The sequence below is a fragment of the Brassica napus genome, chromosome A4 (genome assembly GCF_020379485.1).
Source record: "Brassica napus cultivar Da-Ae chromosome A4, Da-Ae, whole genome shotgun sequence".
Lineage (NCBI taxonomy): Eukaryota > Viridiplantae > Streptophyta > Magnoliopsida > Brassicales > Brassicaceae > Brassica > Brassica napus.
The window spans coordinates 16,218,775-16,243,727 of NC_063437.1; the positions used below are offsets into that span (position 1 = coordinate 16,218,775).

General features: G+C 36.8%; 5 protein-coding genes and 1 pseudogene across 10 annotated transcripts; 2 read left to right on the top strand and 4 right to left on the bottom strand.

The window, feature by feature from the left end:
* On the bottom strand, positions 1-2,587 carry LOC125608065 (trans-cinnamate 4-monooxygenase-like). Its single transcript, XM_048777870.1, has 3 exons — positions 1,709-2,587; positions 1,491-1,627; positions 1-775 (listed from the first exon to the last, which is right to left on the bottom strand). The coding sequence occupies exons 1-3, from the start codon at positions 2,491-2,493 to the stop codon at positions 177-179; spliced, it is 1,521 nt and encodes a 506-aa protein (XP_048633827.1). The 5' UTR covers positions 2,494-2,587; the 3' UTR covers positions 1-176.
* A 1,028-nt stretch (positions 2,588-3,615) lies between these two features.
* LOC106348398 (trans-cinnamate 4-monooxygenase-like) lies at positions 3,616-5,634 on the bottom strand (the record flags this gene model as incomplete). Its single annotated transcript, NM_001315950.1, is given in 3 exon segments — positions 3,616-4,319; positions 4,640-4,773; positions 4,846-5,634. Coding segments are annotated over 3 exon segments (1,518 nt in total). The 3' UTR covers positions 3,616-3,720.
* Positions 5,635-8,826: 3,192 nt separating this feature from the next.
* On the bottom strand, positions 8,827-13,712 carry LOC106348397 (protein NETWORKED 4B). 4 transcript variants are annotated; one of them, XM_048777872.1, is made up of 4 exons: positions 13,554-13,712; positions 10,617-10,663; positions 10,415-10,526; positions 8,827-10,318 (listed from the first exon to the last, which is right to left on the bottom strand). In XM_048777872.1, exons 2-4 carry the CDS (start codon positions 10,629-10,631, stop codon positions 9,009-9,011), a joined length of 1,437 nt encoding a protein of 478 aa, XP_048633829.1. In that variant the 5' UTR covers positions 10,632-10,663; positions 13,554-13,712; the 3' UTR covers positions 8,827-9,008. The 4 variants fall into 4 exon arrangements, with proteins under 4 accessions (XP_048633829.1, XP_048633831.1, XP_048633830.1 ...); XM_048777874.1 differs by lacking the exon at positions 13,554-13,712 and adding an exon at positions 13,374-13,542; XM_048777873.1 differs by lacking the exon at positions 13,554-13,712 and adding an exon at positions 13,379-13,406.
* Positions 10,701-12,737, top strand: LOC106372886 (uncharacterized protein At4g04775-like). Of its 3 annotated transcripts, XM_048777876.1 has the most exons (4): positions 10,711-11,025; positions 11,543-12,033; positions 12,126-12,182; positions 12,376-12,737. In XM_048777876.1, the coding sequence occupies exons 2-3, from the start codon at positions 11,553-11,555 to the stop codon at positions 12,176-12,178; spliced, it is 534 nt and encodes a 177-aa protein (XP_048633833.1). In that variant the 5' UTR covers positions 10,711-11,025; positions 11,543-11,552; the 3' UTR covers positions 12,179-12,182; positions 12,376-12,737. The 3 variants fall into 3 exon arrangements, 2 of the variants coding, with proteins under 2 accessions (XP_048633832.1, XP_048633833.1); XM_048777875.1 differs by lacking the exon at positions 12,376-12,737 and having other exon boundaries at positions 10,701-11,025; positions 11,543-12,357; XR_007339123.1 differs by lacking the exon at positions 10,711-11,025 and having other exon boundaries at positions 11,294-12,182.
* A 1,990-nt stretch (positions 13,713-15,702) lies between the features above and the next one.
* On the bottom strand, positions 15,703-16,926 carry LOC106352038. Its single transcript, XM_013791725.3, has one exon. It carries the CDS (start codon positions 16,831-16,833, stop codon positions 15,868-15,870), a length of 966 nt encoding a protein of 321 aa, XP_013647179.2. The 5' UTR covers positions 16,834-16,926; the 3' UTR covers positions 15,703-15,867.
* An 870-nt stretch (positions 16,927-17,796) lies between these two features.
* On the top strand, positions 17,797-23,863 carry LOC125608220 (annotated as a pseudogene).
* The last annotated feature ends 1,090 nt before the right edge of the window (positions 23,864-24,953 follow it).

The following is a 24,953-nucleotide window of genomic DNA, read 5'->3' on the forward strand; positions in this document are numbered from 1 at the left end:
TTAAGAATTTAAAATGATATAACAACAATGTTTATTCAAAACAATGTACACCACTTATTCTTGCAACCATGGAACGAACCCTTCAACATTTTACACAATATTCAACAGGTTATACAAAAAACATAGTTATAATGCCATTCACATAACAAGAAGTCATTTGGCAGAAATTACTTTTCTCAGAAGGCCCTTGGTTTCATTACTATTGTGGATTGGTTAAGGATCTGCAAGCTGAACTGTCCACTTTTCTCAGAGGTATCGATTTTAGACTGTCCGGGAGGAGGAAGGAGCTCGAAGTTCTGAACCAACCTACCAATGGTGATTCCTAAAATGGGCAAGGCCAATATAATCCCAGGACAGCTTCTACGTCCAACACCAAACGGTACATACCTGAAGTCATTACCGTTTGCTTCCACATGCGCCTCTTCTTCGAGGAACCTCTCGGGTCTAAACTCTTCAGGCGAATTCCAGCTGTCAGGGTTGTTTGCTAGCCACCAGGCATTGATCAAGATTCTGCTTTCTGCTGGAATGTCGTAGCCAGCGAGTTTAGCGTCTTTGAGGTTCATGTGAGGCACGAGGAGAGGAACAGCCATTCTTCTACGGATGGTCTCTTTTATCACAGCTTGGAGGTACGGAAGCTTGTGAAGCGCAGGCTCCGTGACATGCACGCCTGGTCCAAGAACCGTGTCGATTTCGTTCCTTAGCTTGCTCTGGATTTCAGGATGGTTCACTAGCTCTGCTATTCCCCACTCCATAGACGTTAGTGTTGTCTCAATCGCTGTTTCAGCACAAATGACGTAAGAAATAACTATCACATAAACTGGATATGTATCCATTACAATTCAGCCTTTATCAGAGAGACAAATGGCTAAGTTGGCCTAGTTTGCTGTTTCATCCAAAATAGTAGTGTTCAATTTCGTATGCAAGCAAAAAAGCCTAGAGGTTTTGATTACGTATCCTACATGGAAGAAATCGGCAAAGAAAAAAAGGATGAAAAAGAATGATGCTATGCTTTGGCGTTTGGTGGGTACCCATTCGAATACGGACTAGTTTATAATATTATGGGATCAGATATTCTTAGATACAATATAAAAATAAGTATGATTTTTGGTATTTGAAAAATTTATTTAGGGTTGAAGATACTACTTTGGATCTCTGGGTATGGTTTTCCAGGTTATTTGGATTTTAGTTTTGAATTATCTGTTATGGTTCAGCTATTAATAACACTTCAGGTATAACTGTATTTTATATGGTATAAATTATACCACTCTAGAAAATCTATTCATTATTTTTTATAGCTCAGATAAGATATGGATTCAGTTTTTTCTTTTTGTTTGAGTTCGGTTTGGATATCTCGGGTTTCACATTTTTTTTTGCCTAGGCCTAGATGATGCAATGCAAACTAATCGGTTTGTTCAAGAAAACCGAATCTCAAATATAATAAACTGGATACTGAACCAGAGAACCAAATATAATAAGGCTAAGGAAGTTACCAGCGACATTGATGTTCTCAACGATGTAAAGAACGTTATCATCGTTGATTTCTCCCTTGTTTTGAGCTTCAAGGATGTGATCAATGGCGCATTTCAATCCTCCAGTACTTCCTGTAGGCTTAGCGCTCGGAACTTGCCTGTTTGCTTTCTCAAATATCAGTTTCAAAAATCCATAAATAAAAAAAAAACAAAAGTTAACACAAAGAAACCAAACTCACTTCCTGTCGTCAACAAAGTACTTCTTGAAGAGCGCAAATCTTCGATCCTTCACATCCTGGCAGATCTTCAAATACCCTCTCAAGAACGGTCTGAGGATAGGGATGAAATCGCCATAGTTGTACTCAAAGCTCTGAGTCAACCTGCCTCTCTCTCCGTTCAAGAACTTGAGCCTAAGGAAGAGAGGATCATCTTCACTCTCAAACCTCTTACCGAACATGATACCGAACATGTTGTTATACACCATCAACTGCAAACGCTTCCTCACCACGATCCCTTTCGTAGCTGCGTCAGGATTCTTCTTCACATCCTCCACAACGCTCGCGGCTTCGAACTCCCACCCTTCATGATTCTGCTGAACCACTTTGTTGGTGAAGAAGGGAACCGTCATGATACGTCGCATCTTCCTCCAGTGCTCACCATACACGGTGAACACCATGTCTTGTCCCTTCCCGGTGAAGATATCGTACACCATGTTTCTGTGTCGGGAACCAAACTCTACGCCTTGTGTGTGGAGTACTTCCTTGGTTAGATCGGGGGAAGAGACGACCACTATGTTTCGCTGACCCATCTTGAAAAGGAAGAGGTCTCCGAACTTTTTAGCGTAGTCCACGAGTTTACGGTGGTTGAGATCATCTCCGACCTGGAGCCAGTTTCCGAAGATAGGAATAGGTATAGGACCAGGAGGTAGCTTCAGTTTCTTGCCGCGGAGCTTGGAAACCACTGTGGCTAGAACCACCGCCACGAAGACGGCGATGAGAGACTTCTCCACTAAGAGAAGGTCCATTACAACATCACTCGAGGTTATTAATTTGTTTATTAGAATCACAGTGATTATTTACTTTCCTGGCAAAAAGAGATATGGATGTGTGAGGTGAAAGCAGGATGGTGTTTATATTTAAAACATAATTTTCCTCGATGTCACCTTTTACACGTTTGTCGTACTTTTCAAACTCAAATTCGCTTTGTCCTCCTATTTTAAAAGAAACAACTAATATAATAATTTCTTATCCATTTTCTCACTTTTAGACTTTTAGGTCGATGTAATCCAGCCCTTTTCTATGATTTTGGTCGACATCAAAATATCGAGCTTCATATGTTGTTATATATTTCACATGAGCTTTGATCATCTTAAGTGGTGAAACTAGGCATGTCTATTCAAGAATTGTAGGCTGGGCCGGCCCTAGGTTAAATCTCATTGGTGTTTAGACATCAAAATATATCAAATATTTAGAAGGCATAAGAAATTAGTGATTGTGTTCTATTATTTAAGTCTTATTACATGCGCTATTTTCAAACCTGGATTAAGACATTATCAATTATTCTTGCGACTGGGTTCGAAATTTCCTACCTAAATTTTCTTCCTAAACTTTGAATAATTTTAGCAGGAGTTATCTTCAAAATATATATGTATATATATATATGCCTTCTGGTCATTTCAAGAAAGCTCAGGAAATTATATGTTATTGCAGATAATTTTTACATAATATAACCCATTCGTGTACCCTTACTGTACATGTTTGAATGATATAAACAGGTCTAAACGGATATTTATTTGGACACGATCAAGAATGGGACAAAATTTTCAGACATACATGGTCAGGATGGGAAATCCAACGAAATGGACAGGGCTAGTTACAAGGAAGGAAATGACTCCACACGGACCACACCTATTTCTGAATTTTTGTTTTAAAAGAATTTGTGTAATGAGGTTTAGTAGGTAATGAAAGCGATCTCACGAACGTTAGTTAAAGTTAGAAGAAAGCACCAAATTGATAACACTATGGTACAACAATCATACAACACTAAGGATCCTGAAAATTTATAACAAATGACGTACATTCAAAACAATGGGAACCACTAGTTATTGCAATCATGGAAACAACCCTTTACCGACACTCACAACCCCTTCCGAAGAAACAACACATTGAATATTCAACATATCTCACAACCATCCATTACAAAAGTCATTTTTGCAGAATTTATATTTTCTTGTCTTTATTATTTAGAAAATTCAAATGGTCCTTGGCTTCATTACGATTGTTGAGTGGTTTAGGATGTGCAAGCTGAACTGTCCACCTTTCTCAGAAGTATCCACTTTAGACTGTCCGGGAGGAGGAAGTAGCTCGAAGTTTTGAACCAACCTACCAATAGTGATTCCCAAAATGGGCAACGCCAATATAATCCCAGGACAGCTTCTACGTCCAACACCAAACGGCACATACCTAAAGTCATTACCGTTGGCTTCCACGTGCGCCTCTTCTTCAAAGAACCTCTCTGGTCTAAACTCTTCAGGCTTCTTCCAGCTGTTAGGGTTGTTTGCTAGCCACCAGGCATTGACAAGGATCTTGCTTTCCGCTGGGATATCGTAGCCGGCGAGCTTAGCGTCGTTGAGGTTCATGTGAGGGACTAGGAGAGGAATAGCCATTCTTAGTCGAAGGGTCTCCTTGATCACGGCTTGGAGGTATGGAAGCTTGTGAAGCTCAGGCTCCGTGACTTGCACGCCTGGTCCAAGAACCGTGTCGATTTCGTTCCTTAGCTTGGTTTGGATCTCCAGATGGTTCACTAGCTCCGCAACTCCCCATTCGATGGACCACAATGTTGTCTCAATCGCTGTTTTAGAACAAAATGACGATATAAGCATCAGACAAAAAACATAAAAGACATTAGTATTAGCCACACTCGGACATTGGAAGAGATCTTAATTAATATATAAAGAAAATGCGTTAGATCCATTTATCACTATTAACTTGTAAGTTGGAAGTTCATCTAACTTAATAATCACCACCTCCTTTTAAGCGAGACACATAACTATCTCAAAACTTTCAGACCGGGATTCACCCAAAAGAGCAGTGTCCATTTCTTACGCAAGCAAGCAAGAGACGTCTAAAGGATGGTTACGTATCCTACAAGTAACCGAAAATGATGCTTACCAGCGACATTAATGTTCTCAACAATGTAAAGAACGTTGTCCTCATTGATCTCCCCCTTCTGTTGAGCATCAAGGATATGATCAATGGCGCATTTCAACCCTTCGCTACCCGTAGCCTTAGAGCTCGCAATCTGCCTGCAGTGATCTCACAATGTCAGTTTAACAAAAACCCTAAAATCAAGAACAAAGATGACATAAACTACTCACTTCCTCTCCTCAACGAAGTACTTCTTGAAAAGCGACAGCCTCCGATCCTTCACATCTTGACAGATCTTCAAGTAGCCTCTCAAGAACGGCCTAAGGATAGGGATGAAGTCACCATAGTTGTACTCAAAGCTCTGAGCCAACCTACTTCTCTCTCCGTTCAAGGCTTTGAGCCTGAGGAACAGAGGATCATCCTCACTCTCGAACCTTCTATCGAACATGATACGGAACATGTTGTTGTACATCATCAACTGCAAGCGTTTCCTCAACACAATCCCTTTCGTGGCCGAATCAAGATTCTTCTTCACGTCCTCCACAACGCTCGCGGCTTCGAACTCCCACCCTTCCCTGTTCCGTTGCACAACCTTGTTGGTGAAAAACGGAACCGTCATGATCCGACGCATCTTACGCCAGTGTTCGCCGTACACTGTGAACACCATGTCCTGTCCTTTGCCTGTGAAGATGTCGAAGACGACGTTTCTTGTCCGAGATCCGAACTCTACGCCTTGCGTGTGGAGCACTTCTTTGGTTAGGTTTGGTGAAGAGACGACGACTAGGTTTCGTTGGCCCATACGGAGGAGGAAGAGGTCTCCGAACTTCTTGGCGTAGTCGACGAGGTTACGGTGGTTGAGATCATCTCCGACTTGGAGCCAGTTTCCGAAGATGGGAATGGGGATAGGACCAGGAGGTAGGTTTAGTTTCTTGCCGCGGAGCTTGGAGATCACGGTGGCGAGAACCACCGCCGCGAAGACGGCGATGAGAGACTTTTCCAACAAGAGAAGATCCATTGCTGCTTAGGAAGAAATGGTGGTTAGGGAAAGATGATTTTATATAAGAGGGAAGTGGATGTTGGTTTGGTTTTGAGAAGTGAGGCTAACGGCAGAAAGAGGACGGCGTTAGGTGCGTGGGGGTTGGTGAACCTTTCAAATATCGAACGGCGTTAGATTTAACGGGATGGATGTGTGTGGGTGGTGGGCTTGGTGTTGTTGATGGGGGTAGGTAAGAGAACCGTAAAGTGAGAAGGGTTGGTGAAAGAAGATCAACTTTATATTCATACTGTCCTTCTAGTATTTGACTGCAATTAAGAAACCACTAGTAATCTTTTTGACAAAAGTTTTTATGGAAGTCTGATAAAAAAAAATCTAGATAGAAATAAATTTAATGGTTTCAAACATCCTACCATACAATTAGGAGTCACTTGGGTGACTTTTGTTTACATGTCAATCATATGTGAATTTTAAGAAAAAATATTAAAAGTTGATTGGTTGATAATTTTTAACTTTTATTTATTTTAGACAAGTATAAAAAGGCAATGCAAGAGTTAATCCTACTATATGTTAAATTAGAAGTCATTTAAGTAAATAATTTACTTAAGTATCAATCATAGGTGAATTTTAATAAGATTTATTAGAATTTGATTTGTTGATGATTTTTAATTTTTATTTTAATCAAGTCTGAAAAAAATCAATTCTAAGTTGCATAGAATGTATTTGTTTATAATAGAATGATGTGGAATGATTGATTTCATTAATTCCACATATTCTTTATCATTCATTATAAATAGAATGAAATATTCATCCCATCAATTCCATAAATAAGTAGATAAAATACAAAAAGAATTATTACATAACAAATTTGTTCATAAATGAATGGAATGAATCTATTCCATTTTTGTTGTATTATATTACTATCATTTCATTTATTTAATGGAATTTTTGTTGTATTATATTACTATCATTTCATTTATTTTTATTCTATTAATTCCATATTAATTTACCAGTTACATCCCTAGAGTTATTCTTACTGTATATAAAATAAGAATTCATTTAAGAATTTTTTTATAACTTAATTGGTTGATGATTTTTAATTATTATTTATTTTAGTCAAGTATAAAAATGCAATCTTAGAGCCAATCCTACATATATATTAAACAAGAAGTCATTTAAATAATAAATGTTTTGGTGTCAATCATAGGAAAATTGTTATAATTTGACTGGTTGATGATTATTAATTTTTATTTATTTTAGTTAAATCTTAAAAAAGGCAAACCTAGAGCTAGTTCTACTATATATTAAATGAGAAGTCATTCAAATTAGATTTTTCTTAAGTGTCATTCATATGTAAAGTTTAAAAAATTATTATAATTTGACCGGTCGATAATTTTAAAATTTTATTATTTTCGTCAAGTATAAATAGATCGTAGAATCAATCCAACTATATTTCCTATTATATGTTAAATGAGAAGTGATTTGATTAACTTTTTCTTAAGTGTCAATTATTTGTAAAATCTAATTAAAAATTATTATTTGATTCTTTAATGATTTTAAAAAAAAAATTATTTGTTTTAGCCAAATCTAAAAATGCAATCCAAAATTATTTGTTTTAGCCAAATCTAATTTACGTCAGTTTTAATGTAATTTGTTTGTGGAGTATTTAGGTTTAGGATAACGAAATACTATATTATAATTTTAAGATATAATAAAATGATAATAGAGGGTGGTACACACATACCACTACCACGAAAGACAGCGACATGGAGAAATGGTGTCACCTATCTCTCTCCAAATCCACCACTGCCCAAAATTTTCACCATACTTCTCCTCAAGTCGAGTTGACCAAATTATTCCACATCAGCCTATCTCGTTTGCAACCACAATCTCACATGGGCATTTTTATTTGGTCCCATCGACACATTGCAGACCGGGCCTATATCATCCATAACCAAAAAAAATCATTGTATCCTTCTATCGCTCGTTATGAAAAATGTTATATTGTCATGTACATAAATAAACCTTTATTTGAACAAAAAAAAATTGAACAAAAAAAAATAAACCTTTGTTATAATATTAATTAATGAAACATGTTCATCATATCACATACATTTATCATATGAAATAACACTTGATAAGGAAATCATATTATTTGCCATGTTAATCAAATAGAATTTCGGTGAAACACAACACCTTGTTTACTGTATCAATGAAAACAATATCTCTGACATCAAGATGAAAATTATTGTCAGCATCAGAATTCATATTTGTGTCGTATTAATTGTGTCACAGCGTGGCCATAATTTTAGAAACTAGCTCATAGTAGGTATAGCGGTCCTGACTATTTCAAGACCACAAGCTAACTAAAAAAAAGGCTGAGATTGGCATATACAAGGTTCAAACTCAGGCTGCTAAGTGTAAAGATAGATGATTTACACCACTAGACTAAGAAGACTTTTGGAAAAAATGGCCGCATTTTGTTTATATTATTTGAGGGCCGGAAGCCCATGCTTCCTTAGCTTTCCCTCAGGGCCGGGCCTGTGTGATTCTGAACCAGACTAAAACCGAACTAAAAATTTTGGTTTTCAGTTCATGTTTAATTATGGATTCCAATAACTATTTATATTATCGCTGTTACCTAGTTGGCTAGTTTGGTTTTCTAATTTTCTAATTCTTAAAGCAAATCAGTTTATACAAATATTTTGACTTGAACTATTTTTTTTCAAAAATAACTAAAATCGAAATATTTATCAGTTTATGAGTCACCCAAATAAAAACCTACACAACTTGAATAAATCAGACTAACCGAGTCTGTATGCTAGCATGTAGAGAAAAAGCAACCACCATGAAGGTTTCTTAGCTTAATTTACTATGAATGTCTCAAAAATAATAGAATTTTACATCACTTTGCGATTTTGAGATACAATATAATTTATAATGTTCTGAGAAGTCTCCACACTAGAGATGTTTTAACTAATCTAAATCACTTTGTAAAAATATGATTGTTGTTTTCCTAAGTTTGAAGTCAACATTGTTAGAAACTCAACTAACTGATCAATCAATCATTCACGTTAGACTCAGTTAAATAAAAAAATGATTGATGGAGATACATCTACATAATTATAACTGTACGATCACAACGCAACTGTTGAACAATAGACACGATAAAACATGTATGATTTGTAGATAAATAAAGTTTTTGTGATCAATCTCATGACTTTTAAAATGTGAGATAATATTACCATTGATATATACTGATATAGTGATATCAACATACATTATTCATTTTCATCCTTATTTCAACAAGTACCTTAAAACAACACTTAGGTTCAAAAGAACACACGACAGTCACTGGATCAAAGACAAAAACACATAATCATTGTCCTTGCACTACTCTTAATTAGCTAAGACCACTCTTCTCTTAGGTCCTGCAACAACCTTCCAAAGCCTCTCATACCCATCTTTGTAATAGTCAAGAGACACACACAATTGCCTTATAGCTTCTCTTTTCTGCTCAGCCACTTCTGATGCAGCCACTCTTGTCCTCTCCACTTCTTCTGAAAGCTCACTCGATCGTTTTCTCAGCCTCACATGCTCCATGTGAAGCTCCTTCATATGTTTTTCCATTTCCTTTATCTTCTCCCCTCTCTTCCCAATATCTTCTCTTAGCACATTACTCTCATCTCTCATCACACTTATCTTCTCGGACTCTCCTCTAAGCATCTCCTCCATTTCAGCTTTCTCTTCTGTGATCAGTCTAAGTTGCTCTTCAAGTTGGCTTCGTTCTTCAAGTAGCTTTGACATTTCTTCCTTCATATGTTCTTTCTCTGTACTAACCTTCTCTTCAGCGTCAGAGACTGCAGCTTTCAGTTCCCTTATCTCTTTATCTTTGTGCTGTAAACTGGATTCCACCATTATCATCCTCTCTTGCAACCTCAACACTTCTTTCTTCTCAGCATCAGCATCATTTTGAGTCAACTTGAGCTCATGCTGTAAGCTCTGAAGCTTCTCCTCTGCAGCTTTACTGATCTCAAGCTCGCTTTTCAGACAAGCAATCTCTTTCTCAAAGTGCTTAAGCTTCTCTTTCGCCATACTCAGCTCTTCCTCCAGGTCCTGCACTTTTGTAGCTGCTGATGCATCTTCAGTTCCAGAGGACATGCAGCTCTGAAGCTCAATCTTCAGATTAGAGATCTCTTCTTCATGCATGCGAATCTTTTCATTAGCTTCTCTGAGCTCTCCTTCATATACAGTAATCTTGTGAAGGAAATCAGCGTTGTTGTTGACATTTTCTTGCTGGAGAAGGAGCTTCTGTTTAGTTTCTTGAAGCTCAAGCTCTAGATCAGCCATCCTGCGGATCAATGCCTCATCGCCATCTTCATCATCAGGAACAGACTTAGAATCAGAATCAGAGCCAGAATCATCAGTCAAAGATGATGAGTCTTCCTCTTCCTTTGACTTCTCTTGGGAGGAAGGAGATGATTGCTCAAGAAGAGCGCCCTGTGACTGGATCCCAGAGGAAACGTTTTTCTGAAGTTCACCACTAGCTTGATCATAACGCTCAGCCAGTGCACGGTACATGCGGTAAAATTCTTCAACAAGGTGGATCAACTCGGGACGTTTCTGGTAATACATCTGAGCTTTCTTGGCAAAAGAGTCTGCGTCTTCTTCAATTAGTTTTAACATGTGATTCACGCGGTCATCCATCTCTGACAAAGACAAGAACAAGAACAAGTTCATGTTTTAATTCTTTTGTAATTTACATCAAGTGTAGATAGATCTTAATGGTAAGTAAGGCAACATACTCTCTAGATTCTCTGCAAGCCACTTTGAGTTCTTGGGACAATTGTGACTGTCCCACCACCATGAGTGTGATTTCTTGGTCATTGATCTCTTAAACTGCTTCTTGCTAAGAGCCTAAAAATGATGACAAAGTGCGTAAAATCTTAAGTGTTAGGACCAAGAGACCAAACACAAGGATCTCATATTCATGACGGTTATTCTTACCGCGGACGAGGCCATGACTTTGATGGTGCAGAGAAACTCAGAAACCCCTACAAGAATGTTCAAAAGATGGTAAAGGAGGATGGATTGGTTCATACACTAAAAACTCATGGAACTAAGACCATGTCCAACGGTGGATTTCACCCGGTCCATAAGAGAAATCCTTAAGCATAATTGTAATTAAATACTATTATTAGCGTTAAATCGACGAAGGATTGGTCCGTCGCAGCGGACTTAAGGATTCAATCCTTAGCCACGCGTCACGTGGTGAGTGGATCGAATTTGTGTTTGGTTTGTGTAGGGTCGAAAAAAAAAATCATTCTCGAGCCAAACCGAAAAAAAAAAACTCCTCTTCGACATAAGGCGATTTCGAGACGATTCTGCTCGATCTCTCATCCTCGGCTCGTGTAAGGTAAATCAAAGCTTTAACTCGTAGATTTATCGATTATAGATCACTCTCCATCTTGTTTGTTCTGTATTAAGGGTTTGGTTCTCGGATTCCGACAGATTTGAGAAAATTTTCAAATTAGGGTTTCATAAATATTTGGGGCAAAATCGATTTACGGATTCTTTGGGGGTTTAGATAGGGTTTCCAAACGTTTATGGTTTGTATCGGTCTCGGATCTCCTCTCTTGTTGATTACAGAGAGCTGCTCTTTAACGATTTTGGGGACCGTGTTGCTCAGCTCTTTACATGTCAAATCTATTGTTCCTTTTCCGCTTAATGAGAATCAAGATTTTTAGCAAGAGGTCCTTATTGTCAACACTCATCTCTTGTTCCCACATGATTCTCGTTCATGTGCTTTTGATTATTTAACATTGATTGCTGTTGTTCTTTAACATACGTAATTGATTAACGTTGTTCTTACTCGTTATTTGCTGTTGATTTTATTGGTCCTTAACATAAGTGTTTACTTGTTTTGGTTGCAGATAAACGATAATGGGACGATACAGTTACAGCCAGCCTTCTTCCTCCTCACACTCTCCAGACTTAACCTCCCTCCTTGAAGCCGAATGTGAGATGTACGCGGCTGAAGCTGAGATTACTCGGTGGAATGCAGAAGCCAGTGACTGGGAACCATCAGCAGAGGGTGATGATGGCATCCCAAGGACATGCTACTGTGGTTCAGAGCCAGTTCACGGATACTCCCAAACGCCAAAAGATCCATACCGACGTTACATAACGTGCTCCAATGCCGATGATAGAGACTGCCACGTCTGGAAATGGTGGGACGTGGCGGTGGAGGAGGAGCTGAGAGAGTTTCAGAGGGAGCTTAATGCGGTTAAGGGTGAAGCGAATCAACGTGAGCAGAAGTTACTCCGTCTTGAGAAGCAAGTTTCCGAGTTCACAAAGAAGAAATCAGGAGCTAAGCTAATGGTCTTCAGCTTAGTGTTAGGGTTGGTGTTGCTTATTGTGCTAGGTGAGTTACTTCCTTTTATTTTTTCATCTCTCATATGTATTATAAATATTGAAAGTGTGTGAAAGTTGATTGTTTACTCATTTATTTTTCAGGAATACTTGGAAAGGATTCAGAGGATTGGGGCGTACGTGCTTTGTTTCTTTAACGAGGTAATTATATTATTAGTAGTTGTAGTAATTTAGTTTCGAAACCGGAAGGAAAATTAAATGTGCTTTTAGGTTTTGATTTGCTTGGAAAGAAAGTAGTTGTAGTTATTTAGATTCGAAACCGGAAGGAAAGAAAGTGGTTGTAGTAATTTAGGTTTGATTTGATGTGCTTTTAATTAGTCGAGTAGTTTGACAGGTTCGCATGTGGGAAGGAGTCACGGGTCTTTATCTGATGGAGTAGGAATCACGGGTGATGGAGTAGGATTCACGGGTGATGGAGTAGGAATCACGGGTGTAGTTGTATGAGTCACGGGTCACTCTCTCTAGCATATGTATTATAAGTAGTAGTTGTAGTCTTTGCAGTGTAGTCTCATTGTTTTCCTCTTGAGAGTCAAGTTCATGTTTTCAGAGAGTTTCTAAAGTACTCTCATTGTTTTCCTCGGATCATATGTAACATTTCACGGATCATATGTAAGCTTCACTTTGTATCAAAACTTATGTAACATTATATTCTTCTTTGTATCAAAACTTATGTAACATTATCTTCTTCTTTGCTTACATAATCTTGTTTACATAATCTTCTCTTTGTATCAAAACCGCTGCACATAATCTTGTTTACATAATCTTGTTTACATAATCGGCTGATAGAATATAACTGTTAATAATCATGCTAACATAATTTTGTAAACAATCTTGTTAGTAATCTTGTTATTAATCTTGTTTACATATCTCTTTGATCCATCTTTGTTAATAATCTTGTTATTAATCTTGTTTTAGATATGCACATTTGATTCCTAAGGACTCATTTTTCAGGATCACCATTGGACGAGTATTTTAGATCCGAATCCTTAACTAATGAAAAAAAAAAAAAAAAAAATTTATGCTTAAAATATTGTTAAGGACTCAAGTGGGAGTATCACCATTGGATATGGTCTAACTGATTGGGCACAAGTAACGAAACAAACAAGATGAGATAAGAGGAAGAAGAGAGGATTCCGCATGTGGAAAAGGAGACACGTGAAGCTCTAACAACCCATTTGGCATTTACCACAAATATCAAGATAATCCAAAGATAAAGTTTCAGCTTATACTATTTTTATGTATAGCAGAGAAATCGATGAAACTAGATAATATAATCATATATTATTACAGAAAGAAGAAGAGACAAAAAGAGTAGGAGAGAACAAGGCTTACTTTACCCAGATGCAGAAAGAACAAAGAGCTTACTATAAAAAATGGTCTTCTCCAGCCTTTATTATATCTTCTCTGCTTTGAAGATTATTAGGTGACTAATCTAATAAAAAAAATCATTTTTGTTTCACGTTGTCTAAAGAAAAAATATTTTGAAAAATAATCAAGAGTTTAGTTTCTCACATGAATCTTGAAAATTGGAAACACGGCACTGGAAATGTGAATACGCTTTCTTTACACGTCTTTACTCGTTACTCCACAACTACTCATCACGACTCACCTGCTTATTTTAATGTTCCTCAAGTCTTTCTTTTTCCAGAGAAAAAAATACTATTCAATAATTGTGAGTCATTGTGTTATGATATGGGAGAGCATTAATGGCGGATCTGCAACCCAAAGATTTTGCATGTGGCTTCATCGTGATTGGAGTTTTAAATCCATCTCTCTAGAGTCTAGAGATAGAATACCCATTTTTTCTGGCATAAAACCAAACCTTCAACAAACTTAGAAACACAATCATTAACTTACAAACTAAATAACTAAACAGTGGTAATGACTGGTTTGGGGTAAAGCTTATACTTGTCAATTTTGAATTTTATTCGCGTTAAAAGTAACTTGAAGTTTAAACGGACGAAAATAAAATATGTTCGAAATTCGTTAGAAAACTTAATTAGGTAACATGCATGTTTTTAGCATGGGGCATATAACCATTTCCTTGTAACTAATGTTTAGTTTAGGTGTCTTTAAATAAAGGGCTAAATTTAGCACTAATTATAATGGGAAAAACATAAATCATTGTGGGGCATATGTCACACCCTGACTTGCCCTCTGCCCCTGGTAACACTAGTTGTTGTTACAATGTTACTGGTCCTGGACCTTTTACCCACATCCAAAATTTCAAACCGAAACCGACCAAAAAATCGGTTCAGATCAGTACAGATATAACCTTTTACCTTATTGGATAATACATGAAAATCTGGTAACCTGTTACTTAACCAATTATATTCAGTATGATTTTATTGTAGTCGTTTATTAACTAGATGAGCTTGTTTTCCCTTTTTAATTTAGGTTATTTTCAATGATTTTAGGTACAAATATGCAATTTTGGATATAAATTTAACAGTTTGGAGTATGAAATGTAATGGAAATCAAAAACCGAATGGCAACTGAAAAATTCCAGCTCTTAAAAGGTATTAAACTTAAAGAACTAAATCGATCCAAAATCAGGAGTCGAACCAAAATTTTATATGTATATCTATATGGGTCTAAATTTACTATAAGACTATCTACAATGGACCAGTTGGAATCTTATTTCAACTGTTGAACCGGTTTAATGAGGGTGTTGAAATTTTTTACAAAAGAACGTGGCTTAACATTCTATTGAATAAATTCAACTGAAAGAAGAAAAAAATGAGAGTCCACGCATGAGATGTGTTGCAAGATAAACCAATTAGATAAATATGTTGCTTTTCACCCGATGGAAAAATGAGAAAAGTTGGGCTATTAACTTCTTAAAAAAGAAAAAAAAAAGATGATTGGTACAAATGTCAGTATCTAATTGTTTGGTAGAATTGTTAAGATTTTGTTTTGATCCAAATTATTTCAAACCAGTCATCTTATACGTAATTAAAATTTTCAAAAAATAAATTATACCAAAATTCATAATCTATAAATAGAATCTTAGTTCATTTGATTTGGACTCGTGAAAAATAACATTTTCCACAATTTATTATTTTTTCTAAAAATACTTATTTAATCTTTTTACCATCTTTTTTTTAATTTTCTATTTGACTATTTAAAATCTAACAATTATCAGTTTAAAAAACAAACTTTAGTATTATGTGTTTATATTTTGTGTATTTCAAATTTGATAAGTTTATTTGTTTTAATAATATTAATTTCAGTATATTTTTTAGTAAGTATATAAAAAATTATTAAAAAGTATCTCATTTTATTTAGTTACATTAAAAATTATTATTATTATATTATATAAAATAAAAATATATATTAAAATGTTGGAGTAGAATGTTGAATTTTATTAAACAAAACTATTGTACATGTTCAAATTGAAATGAATGTTAAAAATGGTATAGAGAGTGTTGAATTAAATGGTATAGAGGGTGTTGAATTTGTAGAACCATTGCGGATGGTCTAACATAAGAGAATCTAAAACAAAAAGAACCAACCGTCCACTCCACTTGAGCAGTTGGACTTCAACCCAAACACATTAATTAACAAAAAAAAATTTGCAAGCTAATCGATAGTAAAATAAACACTCATAATCTAGAGAATAAAATATTCATAAACTACTAAGGTGTTGCAAAGTTAAAAGAAAATAATAACTTTGTGGATTCTTGATGTTAAATTTTATAGAAACAAAAGTTAATCACTTCTCTTTTTTCTATATTATTCCATCTACAACAAGAAAAAAGAAGAAAAAAACACAAATTTGAGAAAACAAAACAAAGATGAAATGGTCTTTGTGTATTAGTCGGTTTCATTGGGAGAAGATTCGAACATCACACATAGGCTTGAGTCCATTTATCACATCACTCTGCTTCACATCTTCGCACGCAATAACAACAGGTAAACGAACCCTAAATCCCAACCAATCAAACCCCAGTTTCCCACTCACCAACACTTTAACCACAGCTTCATGATTCTTCTCTTTGTTCCTCAGCAACGTAACATCAACATCATACACCTTTGATTTTCTGATTCTTGTGGCAATATTCAAGTATGTAACGTTTCCAGGGCTTTGCGTGAATCCAAGAAGCTTCTTCTGTCCGAGGTTTATGTTCTCGGAAGAGACAGAAGCCTTCATGGGGCTGTAATATAGCGTTGGTTGGTCGTTCTTGTTAGACAGCTCAAGAACCGTCTTCACGTTCGCATTCAACAGAAGATCCGTCGTCGTATTGGCTAAATCCAACCTCGAGAACTTGAGGTTTGTGACATAAACCTGAGGCAGTTTTGAATGGAGTGAAGAGTTCACAGACAAACCCGTCAACAAGACGATTATAAGTACGATGGAAAGGAACATGCACGTGCATGCACAACATTTTCTGAAACAGCCAGACCAATCTCTCTTCTCATCCTCTTCACCAATACGTTCCACAAAGGAACCTGAGTTTAAACTGCGGTCTGTCTCTTGTTCATGTCTGAAACCAGACGACGACGAGGCCCTCAAACCTGAAGGAGGCCGCTTGAAGGATGGAGCCTTTGTAGGGGTATCAACGTAATCATAATCGTTTCGAGAGACGGAAGGGCTTGAGAATCTAGAGCTTAGGTCGAAAGAACCTTTCCCGTAGCTGCTGTCTTCCCCCTCTCCTTCTTCCTCTTGAACTTTCTCGAGCACGCATTTTGCTGCAAACTCGGGGAAGGCTAATGCGGGATCAGCGAATCCTGAAGAAGAAGAAGCCCTCTTCGGTGGGGGAGGAGGAGGAGGAGGAAGAAGCTCCGACATTGGAGCTTTGTTTTGGATTTCATCTAAATTAGATTATGGTCTCTCTACTCAAATCCAAGGATGGCTTGCTTGGAAGATAACTTCAAGGGTTGTAAATCTCTTAACGGTAGATCAAGGCTGGCTCTGCCCAACAAATCTGTTGTTGGCTTATTATTAGAAAAAGAAAACTAAACCAATGACCTAAAATTAGAAATCCACTGTTGCATGCATGAAAAATGAAAACTAAAACTAAATGGTTTTAGTTTTCTTTTTCGTAGTTCGAATTTCCAAAAGTCATTATTAAACAATAATAAAGTTATAATATTAAACATCAGGAAGTTACATAAAAAGGACACTACTAAGTACTAACTTTTTGACCCATGTCTAAACAGATTCAGCTTCCCAAGCTTCTTTGAAACAGATGAGAAGAAGTTCTTTTTGTTGCTCTTTTTAGTGTTCACCAAGGTGACAAATTCGAAGATATATAGTCAGTCGCATGTAAACTGTTTTTAATGGCCAGCCATATGTATTAATTAGCAGCATCCATCATCAGGGATTTTGTGTTGGCGATATAGTTTGATCAAAAGACTGTCATGGGCATAGACAATGTCTCCCCAAGTTTTAAGAAATTATTTAATAAATATAGGATCTCAATTTTGTAATATATATATATATATATATTTATACATTTATTAAATTGTATATAATCTCCAAAAATTTCCTTTGAGTTTGATTCAACTCATTAAAGTGTTGATTATTCATGGCAGAAATATAGTTTATATATATGGACTTGTAAAAAAATTGCAAACTGTATATATTATATAATCAAATTACACTTGGCATGGAAAAGAAATCACTAAACTGAATGAATAGATGAACATTTCGTTCAATTTGTACTGATCTATTTCAGTTAGTGTAGTTCTCAGAAAAAAGCTTTAGTTTGTGCATCTGAGGAGATTTTGATCTATTGGGTTATAAGATTATATGTGCAACAATATCAGTGGAACACTGACCTTGCCTTCATCAGGTAACTACTATAAGTACATTTCTTAGCTTTCTCTTATTCACGTTTCTTTGGTTTTTGATTTTGGAGCATTTAGACAAAGAATGTCAACAAGTTTTGGAGGACCACAACGTTCCTTCTTCAGGAACTAAGGTTTGAAGTCCAAGTTTCGTCTCTGCAGTTTGCATTTTAAAGTTTGAGATTCATTTTTCATGTTTTCAGGAAGCTGGTCATACCGGTTGGAGGAAAACAGAGAACCCTTCGTTACAGAGAAGCTTAGATGCCATCACTTCTTCCCTAAACTACATTGGCACTGCTGTTGAGGTTAGTTGCATACATTCTTGTGTGTTTTAGTTTTAGTCTAAACGAGAGATTGTTTATGTGTCTGTGAATTTGCATAGGAGGGCATTACAAGTGTGGAGAATCGTACTGCTGGCATCATTCAAGAAACACGTAAAAAGATTAAGAAAAAGCCTAGTCTTCAGTGTTGAGTTAAGCTTAAAGAAAAAGGAAACTTAGGAAACAAGCAATTAACCTAATCCTATCATGTTGAGGAATTGGAAGTTAACATATATGTTAACTTATAGGATTAGGAAAATATAAGCTCTCTATATATTTATGTTGATGTCGATTATTAGAATTTGCGAGTTGTGAAAGCTAGAGAGCTTGATTGAATTGTTGTTAAGCTTTGCTTGATTGATTGAATAAGAGAAGGACTTCTTATTATTGTCTTGAGTTTCTTTTAAGCTTTGTGATTCTATATTTGGTATCAGAGCATCAGGGAAATCTCATACAACAATGGCGGAAGTTAAGGAAGAACCTACGGGAAACAAAGAGGCTGGACGAACCTCAATAAAGTTTCCAATGTTAACTACATCAAATTATACTGTTTGGTGTATGAGGATGAAGATAGCACTCAAGGTTAGCGAGGTCTGGGAAACGATCGACCCTGGAGTAAAGGATGAGAAGAAAAATAACATGGCGATCGCATTCTTGTTTCAATCTATACCTGAAGCATTGATTCTCCAAGTTGGCGACTTGGACACGGCGAAAGGCGTGTGGGATGCAATAAAAGCACGAAATCTTGGAGCAGAAAGAGTTAGAGAAGCTAGACTGCAAACGTTAATGGCGGAGTTTGATAGACTCAAGATGAAAGATGGAGATATGATTGATACTTTTGTAGGAAAACTATCTGAGATCTCTTCTAAAGCCACAGCTTTGGGAGAAGTTATAGAAGAGTCTAAGATAGTTAAGAAGTTTCTCAAAAGCTTGCCTAGGAAGAAATACATTCAGATTGTTGCTTCGATCGAACAACTTCTTGACCTAAATACTACAAGCTTTGAGGACATTGTTGGAAGGCTGAAAGCCTATGAAGAAAGGATCGCTGAAGACGAGGAAGAAGAACATGAGGATCAAAACAAACTTATGTACACAGATTCTGGACAAGAAAGTATTGGAGGCTATGGAAGAGGTCGAGGAAGGAGCGGTCGCGGTGCCTGGAGAGGAAGAGGCCGAGGACGTCAAGGAACGTTTGCAAGCCAGAAAGAGGCTTATAAGCGACGTCTGGCCGGAGATATCTCACATATCACCTGCTTCTGCTGCGATAAACTTGGCCACTACGCTTCGGACTGTCCTGACAAGCAACTCAAACTCCAAGAAGCAGTTGAGAAGAAGGAGGAAGACACTCATGAAGCAGATGAACTAATGATGAACGAGGTCGTCTATCTCAATGAAAACAAAGTGAATCCAAATGTATTCGAAGCTGACTTGGATACAATGAACGTATGGTATCTCGACAATGGCGCGAGTAACCACATGAGTGGAAACCGGTTATTCTTCTATGAACTTGATGAAACCATCTTAGGAAAGGTGAGATTTGGAGATGACTCCCGAATTGATATAAAGGGCAAAGGTTCTGTTCGTTTTATCTTCAATAATGGCGAGAAGAAGGTGTTGAAGAATGTATACTACATTCCTGGACTGAGAAGCAATATAGTTAGTCTAGGGCAAGCCACCGAGGTTGGCTGTGAAGTACGAATGAAGGATGAGACATTAACATTGCTTGATCGTAATGGTAGAGTTATGGTGAAGACTACACGATCGAATAATAGACTATACAAAGTAGTCTTACAAGCTGATCAATTGCATTGTCTGCAAATAGCATCAACTAATGAAGCATCGATATGGCATGCCCGGTTAGGCCACATAAACGGCGAGAAGTTAAAATTAATGATAAACATGGAGCTTGTTGTTGGCGTACCAAAGCTCACCAACGACGAGGAAACTTGCTTCTCCTGCTTACTTGGAAAGCAAACAAGGAAGCCGTTTCCAAAAGAAACACGATTTAGAGCTTCAAAACCGTTGGAACTAATACACGGAGACCTTTGCGGACCAATCTCACCTCCAACTCCTGCACAAAAGCGATATGTTTTTGTGATTATCGATGATCATACGAGGTATATGTGGACCATCTTAATGAAAGAAAAAGGGGAAGCCTTTGACAAATTCAAGAAATTCAAGAAACTTGTGGAACAAGAAACACAACACAAAGTAAAAACTTTTCGGTCAGACAGAGGAGGAGAATTCTTGTCTCTTGAATTTCAAGACTATTGTGAAAAGAATGGTATTATGCGACACCTAACGGCACCCTATTCTCCTCAGCAAAACGGAGTAGTCGAAAGACGTAACCGAACCCTTTTGGAGATGACGAGGAGTATTCTAAAGCACATGCATGTGCCAAATATGTATTGGGGAGAGGCAGTAAGACACTCTACTTACCTTATCAACCGTGTTGCGACAAGGGCTCTGGACGGGAAGACACCATACGAGGCCCTACGTTCTTATAAACCAAACCTTACTCATCTGCGGGTGTTTGGATGTGTGTGTTATGCACGAACAGAGAGAGCTGGTAGAAAGAAACTTGATGATAGGTCAAGGGTACTTGTGCACTTGGGAACGGAACCAGGATCAAAGGCTTATCGCCTTTATGATCCATCGAGCAAGAGAATCATCGTGAGTAGGGATGTTATCTTCGATGAAAGAAAGGAGTGGAGCTGGAACAAAACAGAGAAAACAGAACATAATGGAGAAGGAGAATTTATTGTTCCAATAAAGAAGATAAGTAATAAAGGGGACATCACGGCTGATGAAGAAAACGAAGTTGTTGAGGTTATTGATGAAGAAGAAGAAGAAGAAGAGCTCGAGGATGAAGAGGATGAAGTGCAACCTAGACGATCTCAAAGATTGACTACGAAGCCTTCTTATCTCGATGATTACGTCTTGTTGGCTCAAGTAGACGGAGAACGTTTGTTGATGATAATAAATGATGAGCCATGGGACTTTAAGGAAGCAAAAGAGATAAAAGTATGGATTGATGCGTGTAAAGACGAGATTTTCTCTATAGAAAAGAATAACACATGGGACCTTGTTGAGCTACCGGTTGGAGTAAAGCCAATTGGGCTTAAATGGGTGTTCAAGATCAAACGCAATGCCAATGGAAGCATTAGCAAGTACAAAGCTCGGTTGGTGGCAAAAGGATATGTACAAAAACATGGAATTGATTATGACGAGGTGTTTGCACCAGTGGCTCGTGTCGAGACTATACGCTTGATCATTGCTCTCGCGGCTTCAAATGGATGGGAGGTTCATCACCTAGACGTAAAAACCGCATTTCTCCATGGAGAACTAAAGGAAGATGTGTATGTTGTGCAACCAGAAGGGTTTATTGTCAAAGGAGAAGAGACTAAGGTTTATAAACTAAGAAAGGCTCTATACGGACTACGCCAAGCACCTAGGGCTTGGAACATCAAACTGAATCAAATACTGCGTGGGCTTAACTTCAAAAGATGCTCAAAGGAGCCTTCACTTTACCGGAAAGAAGAAAGTGGAAATCTTCTCGTGGTGGTCGTGTATGTTGATGACCTACTTGTCACCGGCTCTTCCCTCGATATGATATTAATGTTTAAAAGTGGAATGGCAAGGCAATTTGAGATGAGTGATCTTGGTAAGCTAACCTATTACTTAGGAATCGAAGTTCATCAAAGAGAGGATGGCATTATCTTAGTACAAGAGAGATATGCAAAGAAGATCCTTGAAGAAACCGAGATGAACACGTGTAACCTTACACATACACCGTTGGAAATGAATGCAAAGATGTCTAAAGCGAGTAATGAGAAGAGGATCGATGAGTCGAGATACCGTCGGAGCATTGGCTGTCTTCGTTACCTGTTACATACTCGACCAGACTTGTCTTTCTCTGTTGGATTGCTCAGTAGATATATGCAAGAGCCTAAAGAACCGCATGGTGCTGCATTAAAACAAGTCTTAAGATACTTGCGAGGCACGTGTTCCCTTGGATTGTTCTTTGCGCGTGGTAAAAGTCTAAAACTTGAAGGTTATAGCGATGCCTCACATAATGTGGATGATGATGATGGAAAGAGTACAACGGGTCATGTGTTTTACCTTGGTGATAGCCCTATATCTTGGTGTTCAACTAAACAAGAAATAGTGGCTTTGTCAAGCTGTGAGGCAGAGTTTATGGCCGCGACCGAGGCTGCAAAACAAGCAATTTGGTTGCAAGAACTATTAAGTGAAGTTCTTGGCAAGGCATGTGAACGTGTGGTCATACGAGTTGACAATAAATCTGCGATCGCGCTCACTAGAAATCCTGTGTTTCATGGCCGTAGTAAACATATACATCGAAGGTTCCATTTTATTAGAGAATGTGTTGAAAACGAGCAAGTAGAGGTTGAGCACGTTCCGGGGAATGAACAGAAAGCGGACATCCTTACAAAGTCACTTGGAAGAATTAAATTCAAGGAAATGAGAAGTTTGATTGGAGTACAAGATGTGTGCGATGAGGAGTTCAAGCTTAAGGGGGAGAATGTTGAGTTAAGCTTAAAGAAAAAGGAAACTTAGGAAACAAGCAATTAACCTAATCCTATCATGTTGAGGAATTGGAAGTTAACATATATGTTAACTTATAGGATTAGGAAAATATAAGCTCTCTATATATTTATGTTGATGTCGATTATTAGAATTTGCGAGTTGTGAAAGCTAGAGAGCTTGATTGAATTGTTGTTAAGCTTTGCTTGATTGATTGAATAAGAGAAGGACTTCTTATTATTGTCTTGAGTTTCTTTTAAGCTTTGTGATTCTATATTCAGAACCCTGAGATTCAAGCTGATTTGGAGATTCAGCTAAAGGCTTCTCGCGACGTAAGGTGCCTGCTCTGTATCATTTGTATTGGTTGCAGATTTTATTATACTCAACAATTTACCACAACAGGTTGCAATGGCAATGGCTGCAAAGGCAAAGCTTCTTCTTAGGGAGCTGAAGATGGTGAAATCCGATCTAGCCTTCGCAAAGCAACGATGCGCTCAGCCTTGAAAAAGAAAACAAGGTTCTGAGAGAGAATCATAACGGCGACAACACCCAAACGGATAACGATGATCTGGTATCATCAGTTTCTTTTACTCTTTTACAAACCCTTCAAAAATTCTACATTTCTGAATCTTTACTTGTATCTTTTTTTTTTGTCTCTCAATCTATAGGTGCGACTTCAACTTGAGACGCTATTAGCTGAGAAGGCTCGGTTAGCTCACGAGAACTCGATATACACACGCGAAAATTTCTGTCTGAGAGGAGTAGTCGAATACCACCAGTTAACGATGCAAGATGTAGTCCATTTTGATGAGAAGACTGAAGAAGTAACTGAGGTTTATCCTGTTAATGTCACTTCAGTGTCTTCTTCTTCTTCATCAAACCCACAAGTCTTGGAGTTCAAGTGAGACACTATTTACTCTGTTCTTGTACTGAATCAGACAACAATTTGTATTCTCTTCTTGTTAAGAATTATTTAACTATGAATGTTATTTATACCCTTAATTATTAAAAAGATAAAAATAATAAAAGAATGTTCTATAATTCAGATATGCAAGATTACTTATTGTAGAAATTAGTCAATTGTTATAGGATCCATCTTATGAAATTACAATAACAATAATATTTATAAAAAAAACTACATTACAAAGAAAAAAAATAACTTGTAGAAATCTAATCTATTAAAACAGGAGTACAAAATTAAACTTATCCTTACACTTGCACAATATTTACTATAACATGCCACTGAAATATTAAATAACCATAAATTTAAGCTATTAATGTGTTTTCCTAATTTAATTACTCTTTACCTAAATAATTATTTTATTTATTAAAAACATCCCTCCACATATCTCTCTTATTAAAAGCAACGATTCTATTGTTACAAAAAATATTCCTGTTTATTGAAAATCATAAACGTGTAATTTGAAGAAACAAACAAAATTATAAACAAATTTGAATTAACCCTAAAATGATATCAATTGGTCAAATAAAATCTAAACTTAACCAATTAATGGAATATTCATTCCCTAAACTACTATCACAAAAAAAACGAAACTAAGGAAAACTTTTAGTTAGTTCCAATTTCCATCAACAACAATATTCCAAATATTAGTTTATTAGGAACTAAGAGCTTGATTGGTTTCCCCGCTACCACCCGCAAACGCAGCTTTTGCGATTGGTAGCGGTTGACAGCGTTTCGAAACAATCATACAAACCGCTACAAATCGTTTCAAACCGCTCCGAACCTCTTAAATTCAAAAGCTGGTTCCAGCTAGCGTTTGCGGTTGCGGACGGTTGCGGGAGGATATTTTTTTTTTCTTTTTTTTAAAAAAAACCATATAAATACAAAAATAAAAATGTTCAATAAATTTTTTAAAATGGAATTATAAAAATACTAAAATATATCTATTATATTTTAATTAATATTATAAAAAATTTAAAATAAAAATATTTTCTATAATTTTAAAAATTTAAAACTATAACTTTGAAAATATAATTTACATATTTATTATAATATTATGATTTTTGATATTTTTATAATTATATAAAATATAAATATTGTTAATTTATTATTTAACCGCTGCTGTATTTGGTAGTTAACCAGTCATAAGTATCCCGCAAACGCACCAATTTCTAACCGCAGAACCAGTCGTACAAATCTCTTAAAACCGCTAGAAACCGCAACCACCCGCATCCGCAAACGCCCGCAGCCGCAACCGCAACCGCTGCGTTTGAACCAGTCAGGCCCTAAGTC